At 45.3% G+C, this 16,348-nt stretch overlaps 1 protein-coding gene across 1 annotated transcript in view; it reads right to left on the minus strand.

Annotated features, from left to right (window-relative positions):
• POF1B (POF1B actin binding protein) overlaps positions 1–15,810 on the minus strand; it is a 40,923-nt gene extending 25,113 nt beyond the window's left edge. The window contains exon 1 of the mRNA XM_020778150.3: positions 15,171–15,810. Coding sequence (XP_020633809.3) covers positions 15,171–15,698 — 528 coding nt within the window. The 5' untranslated portion in view covers positions 15,699–15,810. The remainder of the gene's footprint in view (positions 1–15,170) is intronic.
• Between the last annotated feature and the right edge of the window lie 538 nt (positions 15,811–16,348).

The raw sequence follows: 16,348 nt of genomic DNA on the forward strand, positions 1-16,348 counted from the left end.
GAAACCTAACCGCTAAGAGTATATCAAAAAGCTTTGATGTCGGATGTAGTGGACTTGTCCACGAAAGCTCACATTAAAAATATAAAAGCTAGTCTTTAAGCTACTACCGTGTTTTGGGGTTTTTTAAAAAATTATTTTGTTTTCACCTGTAATTCTTGCACAGACAAGCACAGCTACCCCTTCTACATGAAAAAAACGGTGTCCCTTCTCTAACATACATACAAACTAGAGCCTGCTATACATTGTAGTAGCTTGGTAAAAGTTCCACAACACATCCTGCCATAGATAACGGCAATTGCGTTACCGTTTGTACTTTGAAGAATGATGAGTAATAAATACTTTAAAATAGCTGCAAAAACTTCTGGGCATCCCCTTGCACACGAGGCTTTAATATTGTATCCGGTGCCTCTGAGGTGACGGATTACACTTAATGAAACCGCCTGTTAAAACAAATGGGTTGGCATTAAAGGCGCCACACAACTCTTTACTCTTTTTCCAGAGAAGGATCATTTGTATTCTTCAGGCAAACCATAATCGTAAACGTGCCCAAACAGGACTCCGCGCAGACACGGGGCCTGGGAAATGCACAGCTCATGCTTCTAAGCTTCTCAGCTTAGGTGGAGGAAACTAAGCAGCAAAAAAATTACTGAACTGGTGTGTTACCAGCCCGCAAACTAGTTTTGGGCATGGAGAATGAAAGCAGGCATTTAAGTGGCATCAGGGCTTAATCTTGAGAGATTAAATCAGGACAGCTTTCCAAATCCTACACAGAGTATGATTACTCTGGATACTTCAAAGCCTTGCGAGAGGTTCGCTGAACTAGGATGATAGTTTGTAGAAGCAAGAGGGACAAAATCTGACACTTTGTTTTCCTGCCATGCAGACAGACAGACATAAATATGAATTATGGGAGAGCTCAGCGAAACCGACCTAAACCAGATGTGAGGAGAGTGTTGTTATCTGCTGTCAAGACGCCTCCGATTTATGGCAGCGCTCTGAATGAGCAATCTACAAAATGCCCTGTCCTCAATTGCCCTGTCCAGCTCTTGTAAACTCAAGCCTGTGGCTTCCTTTAGCCAGTCAATCCATCTCGTATTTGGTCTTCCTCTTTTCCTGCTGCCCTCTACTCTGCCTAGCATGATTGTCTTTCCCAGAGAATCCAGCCTTCTCGTGATGTGCCCAAAGCAGGACAGCCTCTGTTTCATCATGTCTGCCTCCAGAGACGGGGTAAGGTAAAGTTTTCCCTTGACATTTTTAGTCCAGTCGTGTCTGACTCTGAGGGGCAGTGCTCATCTCATTTTTCAAGCCGTAGAGCTAGCACTTGTCCGAAGACAGTTTCCGTTGTCATGCGGCCAGCGTGACTAAGAAATGCCATTTTACCTTCCCACCGAGGTGGTACCTATTTATCTACTCGCATTTACTGTACATGCTTTCGAGCTGCTAGGTTGGCGGGGAGCTGGGACAAAGTGACAGGAACTCACTCCGTCGCATGGATTCGATCTTACGACTGCTGGTCTTCTGACCCTGCAGCACAGGCTTCTGCGGTTTAGCCCGCAGTGCCACCATGTCTATTTATCCAGATCTGCTCCCTCCATGTCTTAAACAAGGGGAGGTGGCTATTTCTTTATTTTCACATCTTTGTTGATCACATTCATACCCTTTCTTTCCCCCACTGATCATAATGTTGTGTACAGTAGGACCCCTGTAACCTCTGAGGAGCTGTTCCAAGGCGGAGGCTGAAAAACACGAATGACAGCGGTGCCTCGGTTTACGAATTTAATGCGTTCTTTAGGACATTTCATATTGCAAAAAATTCGTAAACTGAAACGTGATTTTCCCATAGGAACACTTGCACAGGGGCGGCACTATAAACCTCCCAGGCGCAATGCATCCTGGGGAAACTTGCTTTGTATTGTGGAAAAAAAATGTAAACTGAGGCATTATTTTCAATGGATTTTCCTTCGTAAATCGAAAATTACGTTAACTGAGATGTTCATAAATCGAGGTACACCTGTATAGCAAACACTATTTCAATACGCAACGCTATGCACAGCAGAGTCACTGGCTCCCTCTAGTGGCTCATTCAGATAAATTCATCTTTAGAAATATATATTTCTAGGAGTTTATTTTTAATATTTTCAGACCACGGAAAACTGAATCAGCGGATACTGATCCCGTGGATAATGAGGTCCTACTATACTTGGCTCTTCTACTCCCTCTTTAAAAAAAACAAATAAGGTTAGGCTGAGAGAGTGTGATCAACCGAAAGTTACCAGGACATTTTGTGGCTATTAACTTAGATCTCCAAAATCCCATTATTTATGTGCCACCGTTTACCGGACAGGAGACCCGAAATGGTTCAAGAGGTCCAAGCCGGCTTCGTATCACGGAAGCTGAAAAGGAATGGTCTCCAGTTCTTTCCCCCTGCTTAAAGATTTTCCAGCCCTTCCAGTCCGACAGCGTCTCAGGTTCATGTCATTGTCCTTTACATTTAAGTTCTGAATTCCTGCCATGATCGGGCTGAAACTTACCACCCATCAAAAGTCAAGCATTGCACGCTATACATGGCGTTCTTGAAATGTCCGAAAAACCAGTTTGTTCCGATGGCACGCAGGTGCTTCCCCCACTGCAAAAATGGGCCAAAACTGCAGTCAGGTGACACATGGGCTAGCTTTAAAACTGTCGGGGAACCTATCAAAACAAAGAACCCACTTCTTCTGCACCAGTGGCACATCACAAGGCATGCAGGTGGGGCTGATAGCTAACTATCTTTCAATCTAGTCATGATATTCTTGTTCTGGAGGACACGGGGGTGGCATTGCATACCCGCCACTCAAGAATGCAAGGATCCCTTAAACGTCAAAGAAAACTTAAGACCCTGCAATCTGATAAATGCATTTTGTCATTTTCATTTTATTTTCTCACAGAGAGAAACCACAAGTCTACACTGTTTTGTGCTGAGCCTGACGAATTGTGGATTCCAAATACTACAATTTTTATAAATAGGGTTGTTGTTTTTTTAAAAAATTGTTTTAAGACTTGTTTTTAGGATCTGTCCTTTCAACTTATTTAATTTAGGCCAATTTATTTATTCACTAGCTGCCTCACCGTCCTTTGTGTCTATTTTTTATTGTTTCAAATGTGATGCTTATAAACTGCCTCCCATAGTATATAAATCAGAAAGAGAGAGAGAACTGCAGAAGCTCATATAGAAAAACTCCTCTGCTAATCAGTCCTTTAATTACCCGTATCTTTCCATATATAAGACGCCCCCATGTATAAGACACCCCCACTTTTCTAACCCAAAATTAAGAAATCTAAGTGCAGCTTAGCAAATGTAGGGGGGGAGGGATCAAATCCCTGCAGGATCACTTTGATCCCTGTTTTCCCCTCCACCTGTTTTTGTTCTCCCCTCAGCTTACCTCCCAGTATAAGACAACCCTCAATTTTTAGTCTAAAGATTTTAGACAAAAGTATAGTCTTATACACGAAAAAACGTGGTAATTAAGACAGTGCTAAATTGCTGTGGTATTAATTTATGTGATTTTATCCTCTTTTTTTGTCCAAATTGTGCTGCAGATTTGAACAAAATGTTTCTACTTTCAGACACTGGATAAGAAGATCATTTCATCTACTAAACTGAATTCTGTGGAGAAGAATTAAGAGGCATAACTAAACATCTGTTGCTCTCAGTAAAAAGGATGTATCTACGGTGAAAATTTTGCAAGCATGGGCAATGCAGGGAGAAGAAGCTAGTCTCTCAGCTTTCTTTAAGACAAAATGCTTACAAGCAGGAAAACAACAACAACAACAACAACAACAAAACAACAACAACAACCCAAAGGAATAAAATCACCATCCATTCCTCCTGACTCCATTTACTTCTTGATCCGCCTGGATTAAAATTATCACACAGTCAGTAAACCAAATGGTGGGGGGATGATGGAAGCTGCAGTTTAGCAACCTCTGGAGGGCTAAGGGTTGTCCGTTTGTTCTGTCTCCTGACTGAGACCTGACGGAGGACAAAGTGGTTTCCTTCTGAATAAAAAGGCCTCAAACTGCCTTATTAATCCTTACTATTAAACAAGGGGTGGAAGCACTTTGCGCCCCCCTCAGTGGTCTTGGACTACAATGTCACATCGTCTTTTACCCTGGTCCGATGGGGGGGGGGCTGACGGAAGTTAAAATACAAAAAATCAGGACGGCCACCGTGTCCTCGCCCCGAGACTCGATCGGGAGAGAGCACATCGCCATCACTGTTTTCTCCTAGAGTTTTTAGACGGCTTTTCAAGCAATGGGAAGATCCACATGGGGGATTTTTCCCTCCTGTGAAAATGTCAGAAACACCAGAGCCAGCCCTGTTAGTAAAGGAAGGCGTGAGAAAGCTGAGCCATGCTTCTTGAATGGCAGTCATCATCAGCATTCAGCTTGCACGAGTGTTTCCAAAGTCAAATTCTCAGGCTTTCCCACGGCCTGCTTTCCTTTGGAACAGCTCCTCTCTCTCTCTCTCTCTCTCTCTCTCTCTCTCTCTCTCTCTCTGTTTAGTTCTGTGTTTGCTCTTCTGAAGTCATAAATGGCATCGTAATCGTTCAGTCCATAACCCGGTAAGACCTCCTTTTAAGCAAACAAGAGATGTTTACAAAAGATACCGTTCACAGCTAGCAGGTAATTGCACTGAAAGGAGGTAGAGCAGCCTCTTTCTAGCACAGGAAGATAATCTTAGACCTGCAGGACGGAAAGGGACCCTCTGGATCATGGAGTCCGGTCTCCGTCAAGAAGGCCCAGTGGGGGGAATCGAACTCCCAACCTCTGGATCCTCAGCCAAAGACCTAAACCACTGAGCTATCCAGCAGTTCAGTCCCCACACAGGCTGGCAACCCCCAGCTCTTTGGGGTCTCACATACAGAAGGCTTTTGTTCCTGTCACCTGGTACTTGCTCACTCTAATTGAAGATGCAGAGGGACCTCCCTGTCTGCGAGATCATTATCCACTGATTCACTGCCAGAAAATACTACACAAATATATATACTGTATATATTTAATCTATTTCCAGAGTGTATTTACCAGAACTGACCACTAGTGGCAGCCCGAGACCATACAATGTACAGCGTTTGATATTTCCACGTTTTTCGGCATCCACTCACATTTTGCATGCTTTCGAATGGCTAGGTTGGCAGGAGCTGGGATAAGCGACGGGAGCTCCCTCCGTCGCGTGGATTCGATCTTATGACGGCTGGTCTTCTGACCCTGCACCACAGAGGCTTCTGCGGTTTAACCCACAGGGCCACCATGTCCCTCTCCCACTAGCATGCCACCTCCAAAGCTGAATTTATTTCTGATCCACATTAATGAACTTGGAAGCCTTGGGGGGGGGGGGTAGAGGGAGAGAGCCTCAGTGAACGACTTCATGCATGATGCAGCAGCTCACTCAGGTATGCTATACTCAGTACGGGATCTCTGATTCTACATTTACAGTGCACTGCAGTTTACAAGTGTATTCGCTGTATTTTCATCTCCCAGATCTTAAGCGAAACACACACACACCGTGCACAAGAACAAACAAAACGGAAGGTCCCTTCATGCTCCAGGATTCAAAAGCCTTCCAGAACATGTTGCAGCTGGAACCAGCAACGATTTTATACATGGGTGGCCAGTTGGTTGTGATCACTTTGGAAATCAATTAATTTCCATGTGCAAATGAATTAGAGTTAAACAACTCCAAGAGGAAGTCAACTCAAGGGCCCAAGTATTTATGCCAGGAGTGAGATTCAGGTGGCTTCATCAAGGCTGGGCCCTTCCCAGATCAACCCTACCTCTCCATCACCAAGAAAAGAAACAGAACAAAATGGAGCAATGGGCCTCCAGCTGGTGGAGAAGTATATCTGATGGATTCCAGAGCCCACAACGGAAGGCCCACAGACCTTCTGCAGCTGCCATTTGGAATTCATTATTCTAGAAATTCCTAGTCTTCGCTAGATTACAACTCCCAAAATCGCTGACTCCTTGGAGAAGGGAGGCCGGGAACCACTGCATTAAGACTTTCAAGTGTTAATAAGCCTTGGGCTGCGTGTGGGTGGTTGTATTTTGATTTCATAACCAGCTTTAGATCCCTGTTTTAGAGCAGAAAAGGCACAATCTAATAAATAATCATAACGAGAGACAGGAGAAAAGGTATTTGTAACTTCCATAACAAAAGTTGGGATTAAAACAAGCAAATTATAACTTACTCCATCTTTGTGATAAACTGAAATCTGAACGCAACCTGTTGTTCCACAAAACCCCTTTCTCCACTCTGTGCACCAAAGAGTGTGTAAAGAAGGAAAGTTTTGAACATATATAGCTCTGGAACAAGCCAGAATAGGAAGACACTTTTAATCTGACTGGACATCCTGGCTTCTTCTGAAGCAGTAGTTCCCAACCTTGGGTAACCCAGATGTTCCTGGACTGCAACTCCCATAAGTCTTCACCACCAGATGTGCTGCCCAGGGTTTCTGGGAGTTCCAGTCCAAAACCACCCAGGTGACCCAAGGCAGGGAACCTCTGTTTTAAAAACAGTAAGCACCGTTTCCTGGTTTCAGGGGAAAACGGCAAACTATCAGTATTCAAAAACCTTTTGGGTTGCCTGCAAGCTTGACCAGTAGAAAGAACACAACAATGAAGAGTACAGTGATGCCTCGCTAGACGATGATAATCCGTTCCACTGAAATCGCTGTTTAGCGAAATCATCATCTAGCGAAAAGCATTTCCCCATTGGAATGCATTGAAACCTGTTTAATGCGTTCCAATGGGGAAGAATCGTTGTTGTCTAGCGAAGATCGGCCATAGGAAAGCCGCTTTGCAAACCGCCGATCAGCTGTTTAAATAGCTGTCTTGTGAAGCTTAGGTCCCAAAAACACCCATTTTGTGAGCGCAGAGGGAGCTGTCAAAATTGTTGTCTAGCGAAAATTGGTTTGCGAAGCAGGGACCAAGCATTGTCCAGCGAAATTCCCCCATAGGAATTGCTCCTTTGCGAATCACTATAGCGATCACAAAAAGTCAATGTCTAGCGAAAAAATTGTCATGCAGGGTAACCGTCTAGCGAGGTACCACGGTACACAGCTCCACTGATTAAGGCGAACACAGCTGGATCCATTATCATCATTATTGTTGTTGTTATTATTTGCTATCGACTGCTTAATAATATGGCAATGTAATAATCCTTAGGATCTATGGACGTCATTTAGAAAAAAACAGGACAGCCATAATTGAAGGAAGAATAAAATATCTGTACATAGATGTGAACCACCATCATCTACAATCCTGAAAAGTTAAAAAAAGTAATTTAAAAATGAGTAGTTAAAATGCATTTAAAGCATGAATCATCCCTTCCCTTCTTCTGGAGATATCCTGGGGATTGTACAGTTTGCCCGAGACCACACAGGCTGGCTTTACTTGCAAATGGCATCGTGGGAGAATTGAACTCCTGGTTCTGCAACCAGAGACCTAAACTAACGAGCTAACCAGCCAGCTTTTGTAGACTATATGGATCCATAAAAAGTTTGTAACCTAATGTACAGCTGTTTGAATGCTCTCTTTAAGATAAACAGAAAGTAAATTTGGGGTGACATTTGCTTCTTCTGTAATAGGATTACATTCATCTTTTCTTTTTAAAATGTCAAGAATTGTACAGTTCTGGGTGTTTTTAAGCTCCAGCGACACAAGCCAACCAGACATATTGATTTTCTATTAATACATCTCTCATGATGGGTGGAGATGTCAGAATGTTACAAATGGAGTGGAGGGAAAGAATATTTCAAATTCACAAAGACTCCACCGAAATGTTAGGAGTCCAGGTAACTAAATGTCCAAGATACTTACAGGCCCCCTGACTTCATGTAACAATGTGTGATTAGTGTGTATTAACAGAAAATTCTCCAGGGCAACACTTCCGTCTGAAGAAAGGGTACAGACTAACCCCATATTATTATGGCTGGTGGAGCTCTACAGCAGCACACTTCCTGCATTCTGCTCAAACGTCTATCCAAGACTGAATTCTAGAGAAAACGACTGTGCTCGTTTGCTGCAGTTGGCTGTGTGCAGTTCTGACTGGCAAGTGCTTGTCACATCACAAACCCATTCCTTCTCCCTGGAACAGATTTTCCCTTTAAAACAAAGAACAGGAAAGTAGTCTATTTTTTAAAAGTTGTCAAATGAACTTTTAATTGCCTAGCCGTAGAATCAAAACTTTAAAGAGCACAAAAGAAGGTGTCTGAACCATGGAAGGAAAAAAAATCTGAACGAATGAAGAAAGCAGCATTAATATCAATCAGCATCTTCGTCTGTCAATAGAAAGGGAGAGGAGAGTTGGAGTCACTTCACAGGTTAAAAAAAGACTGAGCCAGGTCCTGTTTTTCTCATTATTTCTCCAGCTTAAATAAATACATTCCAGCTGTTTTAGGGTGCTTCCAGTCCAATCAGCCAGAGGCAAAGACTGTACCTGATGCATTGCCAGGAGTGACACAGCTCATCCACCTGAGCAAGATGAGTGCAACAGGGAACATCATTTTCATGTATCCTGTGGTTTTCTCTCCTGTCCCCCCTGCCCTGGCCTCAAGAGTCAGCATCCCAAGTCAACCGTGAGCCGGCCACCTGAACCAGTAACGACCGAACTCTGCTTGTGAGCAGAGGCTTGACTGCAGTACTGCAGTTTAACCAGGGGTGCAATGTAAGGTTCCAGAAAGAAGGCTTCAACATTCCCAGGGAGATTTTTAAGAAATGTCTCACCACCTTGCAGACTGCAATGTCAGCATACCTTAAGGCCATTATTGCAAAATACAGCTAATTCTTTGTGTGTGGGGGGGCACAACCCCCCGCTTTTTAATGTATCAGCACAAGAGATATTGAAAATAATCAGACTTCAGCTTCCGCTTTGATTTTTCACGAGAACCTCAAGACACGCCAAGCGGATCCTGACATGAAGGGCTGGCGCTTCCAGCTAAAGGAGTCAGCTCTGAAACCTAAGTACAGTCCTTCCACACAAAAAGCCATTCCGCATTAACCAAAGCTTTCTTCAATTCAGTGGTATAATCTGGAGCAGGCAGTGGAATCTACTTCGTGGCTGAAATTGTGAAATTTAAGAGGTTAAAACACACACACAAAAAATCTTAAGCCACAAACTGCAGCCGATCACTCAGGGAGACACCAAATGATTCCAGATCTATGTTCTCACTCCGATCTTTGCCTCAAAACAAACTGCGACATTGACAAGAGTCATGTCAGCCTTAACCGGATTTGTCCGAACTCTTTTGAAACTCCAGAAATGAATTCCATTCACACACAGGATATGCAGATGGATCCGTTCTTTTAATCCCAAAAGCCAGCGTACCGTAGGCTCATCTCTTTCTGCCCTCCGTGTAATTATTTTTTAAACCCGGGTCTGTGACCATATAATAAAGAATGAATTATATTTTTCAAAAAAAGAGGAGGTTCCTCTGCTCAGTGAATTTGTCTGTTTGCAGTTTTTTAAAAATACCAGCCAAGGATCATCCGAGGAACAAGATCCTCTTGCACAAACAGGCCTTTTGGTTAGCCATCATCCTTAAGAGGGCGAAATGGGTGGGTCAAACAGGAAGTAACAACATTAGGGCAGCGCTGACAGTGTGCAAATGTTCATTCTGATAAACCCCACTGCCAAACCCAGAGAGTCCAAAAAATGTAGTCAGCTGTGTCAATCCATAGGAAGAAACCAGTTCTGGCACTTTTCATCTCCACCAGAGGCAGGTGTTTTGTAAAGCTAATAGATCTTAATGACCCATTCAATTCTAAACCACCGCAAAATCTCTGCATCACAACAGAGGTGCCTGTAATGAGATATTATTGCTACAGGAGGTCCTCCCAAATGGTGGACCTCATGTTTTCTCCAGAAAGCTGTTGGAGGAGGTAGAAGTTGGGACTCGTGTTTTGGGAGGTTAGGGGTGGTGAGGTACTATCAAGTCACACTTGACTTTCAGCAACCTCAGTAGAGTTTTCAAGGTTTAAGTTCGATATCTAAGGGGTCATCTTTATAAGTTCCACACCAATAAGTGAGCTTCGATGACCAGATAGGGATTTGAACCCATATCTCCTAGGTCCCAGCCTATCACTCTGTCCACTACACCAGACTGAATATACTTGGCCGAATCCAGGAACCACAGCTGCAGAGATTTCTCTCCTCAGAGAGAATAGCTACATTAATGGGTTGAAGATAGAGCTGCACAGATTCCTGGAACCTTGGAATCAAAGATACCCTGTAAATCAAAGATAAACTATGATCATTTCTAACTTGTAACAGAATCACACCAAAAACTCTGTTGTCACAATGGGTTCACACTGGGTATCAAGTCCCCAGTACGGTTAACACACATGCACGAACTTTTTTCACAGCAAACGATTTACTGCGCTATAAAGTCCTCCCTTCTGTTTGCCCATCAAAGAATCTTCCAGGTGTTTTTCTGATTTGTAATTTCAAAGGGGAAATCATCATCATAATCACATGCCATCAAGTCAATTCTGAATATTCAGAAGCAGTTCACCGTTCTCTTCGTCTGGGACTGTGCAGCTGGCCCAAGGCCACACAGGCTGGCTCTACTTTACAGGAGCCACAGTGGGGGGAATCGAACCCCCAACTTCTGGCTCTGCAGCCAGGGACCGAAACCACCAACCTATCCAGTCAGGGCAGAGAGCAAACGGCAACCACTTATTTAGCTATTGTACCACTGTGCCTCTTTCATAGGAGCTGGACTCAATGATCCATCGGGTCCCTTAAAGCTTTGCAGTTCTAAGATGACCTTACGTGTTGGCCTTTCAGAAGTGTAGAACCGCCCAGAGCAGACCTTTGATCTAGATGGGCCGGATAGAAATCCAGTAAATAAATAAATAAATAAATAAATAAATAAATAAATAAATAAATAAATAAATAAATAAATAAATAAATAAATAAATAAATAAATAAATAAATAAATGACTCGTGGTGATCCTAAAAAGACTCTCAGCGTAATTGAAATATTTACTTTTTAGCTTTTCTACCATCACAAACCCCCATGAGTTTCCATGGCTAAGCAGGGATTCGAACCCAGGACTCTTGAGTCCTAGTCCATCGCTCTATCCACTACAGTACACCCATTATAAATATTAGCAAAATTAAATTGAAACTTTTAGTGTATTTGCGAAGGCTTTCACGGCCGGGATCTAATGGTTGTTGTGGGTTTTTCGGGCTCTTTGGCCGTGTTCTGATGGTTGTTCTTCCTAACGTTTCGCCAGTCTCTGTGGCCGGCCTCTTCAGAGGACAGAAACGTTAGGAAAAACCACCTTCAGAACACGGCCAAGAAGCCCGAAAAACCCACAACAACCATGAAACTTTTAGATCTTTCAGAAGCCAATTATTGTCGTTAATCACTGTATTACAGGAAAACACACACAAAAACCTAAGAGTTTTCTTTCTCCGCTAAGCCTTGAAGACCATAGTTTTGTAGATCCAGCAAATTCTCAGGACGACTGTATTTCTTCCCCCAGTTCTGTTATCATGGCTTCCCCTCCCTTTTGCTTTCATTTCATTCCAAAAGCCATAAACTGCTTGCCAAGCGAGGACCTGTCGGTCTTCCGTTTCATGCAAAACACCTTTTAACTAATTCCAAAGAAAAAGACACTGTTGCTAAACCAAATATTACACTCCCTAAAGTCTTCCAGTTCGTATTTTCCCATCCACAGACAGAACTGGGAGGGTGCCATGAATCACACACAACGCCATTTAAAATCTCAGTATTACGCTCACTTTGAAACCACCTCTTCTGAGATCAAAAATATCTCACAAGACTGTTGAGCAGGTGAAGTAAGGCTAATCTGGAAAGCTAAATGCTGGTGAAATTAGTGCAAAAATATGGCTATTTTAGACTCTGGCTTAATGGGAAACCCCGTTAAATTAGGGTTTCATCTGGTAAATCTCCTTAAATCAAGGCTGAGAAATATTGTATCCTTTCATTCATGTGCTGTGAGATCAAAGATCCATCAAATGACCGATTGCTAGACAGATATTTTATGTCGCTATTTATTTTTTCAGATGAATCTTACAGCTACCTACAATTAAAATAGAATCATCCCTATTGCTAATAACAAGAAAATAACGACAAAATATTAAGTAGAGTAAAACCAGAAGAACAATAATACAACCCATTGAAATAATTCATTTTTTTTAAAGGTATGCAATCATGTCAAAAAGCAGAAAAAATCTTCAGGAAAATTGTAGCAAAACGAACAACTGTTTATTCTAAAATTAAAAATTGGCATGGCAAGTTGAATAAACCCCGTTAGGAATGGTAAACACAGTCTCCCCACCCACCCACCCCCAAAAAACTAAGGCATTTTATGCACCAGAAGGTCCTAACTCAAGATACGCTTGTCCAGAAATGAAGAGGCTTTTAGGCAAAGTGATCCTATTTCAGCAGCTAAAGTGAAACAAGACAAATCTCCCATCATCTTTCAGCATTCCCTACACAGGCCAGGGCTGTGAGCTGAAGATGAAACAGGTTTACCCCACGCAAGCAGCAAAGGCGTTTCACTACACTGGCCCGACGCTTGCTTCCGTGTGATGAGCCATATCAAATACAAACGAGCACGCCACGGCCCTCCACCCAACCACCGGAATTAAACTGAGCCATTTAAAATCTTTAGGATCAGCTCATCAAATTTAAAAAAATAAAATAAACAGAAGCAAAACCAGATAAAGACGGATTATATACTGTAGCTCGGTGACTTTCTGATTCTATCCATTTCGGCCCAATGCAAATTCCGTCGGTTCACTGTATTTTATTTACACTTGCCATTTAAAAAGGTGCACTGGGATTTTTAACCGTGCATTCATCAAAGAACAAATGAAAAAAGCAGACCTTCAAAAGCATTTGGCTCACCTAATTGCCAAATGGAATGATCAGCCCAAAACAGAAAATCTCTTGCAAATTGTCAAAAATAAGAAGGAGAGGTCATTGCCGTGTCTCATCTTAATCCTATTTAACTTATCACTCAGCAGCCATAAGTGGCTCTCCACAGCCATTTAGGCTGCAGCCAGGTATATGTGTCAATGTAGGGGTAAGTCCTACGGAACTCAAGGCTACTGATTTAAATATTGTCTTTCAATGATGCAAGCTGCCTTGGGTCCTTTTTAAGGAGAAAGGTGGGCTAAAATATTCAAATAAATATTAAATAAACTAAATAACTTGTTCGTTTATTTAAACTATTTAAACCTTGCCTTTCTCCTCAAGAGGACCCACAGTGGCTTACGATATTACGATAAATAACAAATGATCATCCGGTGTTGTCATGTCAATTCTGATGCATATTAACCCCTTTCAGGGTTTTCCAGGCAGAGAATACTCAGAGGTGCTTTACCCTTCCCTTCCTCTAGGGGCAACCTTGGGACTGTGCAGCTGGCCCAAGGCCACCCAGGCTGGCTCTTACTCAAGGAAGCACTGTGGGGAATCGAACTCCCAACCTCAGAGATCTGAGCTATCCATCCAGCACAATATTACAAACAAACAATATAAAAACTGGAAGGGGAGGGGAGGTGAAAAAACAAAAGGAAACAATAAGATAAGAGCTAAAATGGATAGAAACAGAAAGTTGTAGTCACTCAACCTATATTTACTTATCATTTTGTTTATTTCTTATCCCCTCTTTCTCTTTAAAGTATTTGCACTAAAAGACAAGATTGCAAAACTACAGTAAAACCAATGAGTGTATACAAAAGTGGCTCGTTCTTAAATGACAATATTGAAACCCACCAACAGTAAGTGTACTAAATACTAAAAAGGATCAAACAGAATGCCACACTTAAAAATGGTAAGCAAAAGCAACACCAGAATATATTCAAAGCAGTCAGGTAGAACCACTCATTTAAAAAAATCCCACTCAGAAAGCCAGGTAGCTTAGACATAAAGCTTTACGTTGTTCATGCACTCAAGTTATGGGGCTTAATATATACGCCGACCCCTTTCCTGACCAAGCCAAAATGCAACTTCCAGAGGGCTCTAGTCTTATGAGAGAGACGCTGTGCTCCAAACCACAAACAAATTCATATATGCCTGTCATTCCTGAGTGTTTCAGCTGCCTCTTCCCACACCTTCTCAAGCTCTATAATATTCTCATTTTTCAAGAGCAGTGGCGAAAACTGTTTACAATATGCCGAGAACAGCACCAACTATATACCTTGGTCTAAGGGTACAGGACATCGGCGGCTCAAACTCTGTCCCTGTGGTTCTCACGTGGGATTTCATCCTTTTTCTCCCCTTACCCGGTCACCACAAACCAAGCCAACGTTTTCATGGCACTCCCACCCGGTCAGGGCCAAAGGGTCCCAGTCCAGCTCTCCTCTGCACATTCATGAAAACGGGATCCCCCTCGCCCGCCCAAAGGCATCACTCCACAATTGTTAACACTAAACTCATTTGCCCATTTGGGGTGAGTGTATTCAGCACTGGAGGGATTCAAGAGAAGGGAGAGACAACCCCCGGTCAGATCCCCTCCACTGAGAAGGGAGGGGTCCGACTTGATGGCCTTTTAGGGACCCCTTCCCAGCTCCATGGTTCTATCTTTTACGGACCAGACCCTCCATCTGCAGAGATCCCTTTGGATCTTAGCAGCCTGTGTTGGTTCACACGACCTTAGGGTAACTTGAGCGTTCTTTTGCTTTGTTTGTTAGTTTATTTAGGAATAAGGAATAAAAAAATAAGCTATAGATAGATAGATAGATAGATAGATAGATAGATAGATAGATAGATAGATAGATAGATAGATAGATAGATAGATAGATAGATAGATAGATAGATAGATAGCTGGGGCACCTCCAAGGCTGTGACATTTTAACTCAAACTTTCGTGTCCGTTTGCTCAGACGCGCACGGACGGACACGCCGACCTCTTCTGGGCCACGTCGGCAGCTTCCCCTTACTCCCAAATCCGGATTATTTACTGTATGAACCACCCAGCGGAGGGGGGGGGGGTGAGGTGTCCCTGCTGGTTTCTGGCGGCGAGGCGCGTCCTCTTCCCTGGGAAGGGGGCTCGCGGGGGTTCCTCGCGTAACGTGCGAAGGGTGCGCCCTCGGGACCCCGAAGGCAGGCAGGCAGGCCGGCAGGCGCCCGCACCTCGCCTGGACGGGCGTCTTACCGGCAAGGGGGGCTCGCTGCTCCAGATGACGTGCTGGTAGCCCTGGGGGGAATCGAAGGGCGAGGGGGCCCGGGCCGGGCAGCCGTCGGGGGCCTCCAGCAGCTGGCCCCGCTTCCCGCCGGGGCTGCTGTAGGTGCGGACCCGCTGGTAGACCACGTTGCCGCCCCCGCCGCCGCCCCCGTCCTGGAAGGGGGGCTCCGGGCAGGTGGGGCCCTGCTGCAAGGGGAGGGGGGCCGGGCGGTGGGGGCGGGCGCGGGGCCCCGGGCAGGCGGGGGGCTGGGACGGCGGGGGCGGCGGGGGCGTCGGGGTCGGGGTGGGCAGCAGCGGCGAGGGCAGCGGGCGCGACCAGGCGGGGGGCTCCGCGAAGGGCCGGCAGGGACCCCCCGGACGGAACCCCCCCGACAGCGGCGGCCCGTAGGGCTCGTAAGAGGAAGAGGAGGAGGACGGGGGCGTCGGGGGCGCGTAGGCCGGGCGCGCGCACGCGGGGGGCAGCGGCGTCGGCTGGACCTGTTGCTGGAGGCCGAACATGGCAGGCAGGCAGGCAGGCAATGGCCCGGCCGGCGCGGCGGGAGGGGGGATTAGTAGCCCGGGCCGCCCTCGCCCCGAGGGGGACACGCCCTGCGCCGTCCGCCCTCCTTCCCCGCCCCGCCCCGCTCTCACCTGCGCCCGTCCCGTCCCGGAAGCCCCGGCTCTGCCGGCGGAGCTCTCCGCCCTCGGGAGTCCCTTCCACCTGCCTGCCCGCCCCCCCCCCCCCGCCAAGTCGGTTCCTGACCTTTCAGGAGGAGCTTCCCAAGGTTCTCCCCAGCCCGGGAGGGGGATTTGAACCCAGGGCTCTGGAGCGTCCCGAGCCTTCCCTCGAGGCGCCCCCGCCACGTACGCTTTCGGGAGGTATTTCTGGCGGGGCTCCGTTCGCCCGCCCCTTCGGTCTTCTTCCACCCCAAGAAGGGGGGGGAACCTGTTACACAGAAGCACAACACGTAGGATTGTATTACTGTTCTCTAGTCGTTAAGATACTGGAAAGTGGTTATGCCCTTCACCAGTGCGTTTGGGGAGGAGAAGGCCGCCTCTGTGGCTGCGCCCAGACTGTGGAACTCCCTCCCACTGGGGGCCAGGCTGGCCTCGTCTTCGCTGTCCTTTCTCAAAGAGGCCAAGACCTTTCTCTCCAGGCAGGCTTGCCC

The sequence above is a fragment of the Pogona vitticeps genome, chromosome 11 (assembly GCF_051106095.1).
Source record: "Pogona vitticeps strain Pit_001003342236 chromosome 11, PviZW2.1, whole genome shotgun sequence".
In the NCBI taxonomy this organism is placed as follows: Eukaryota; Metazoa; Chordata; class Lepidosauria; order Squamata; family Agamidae; genus Pogona; species Pogona vitticeps.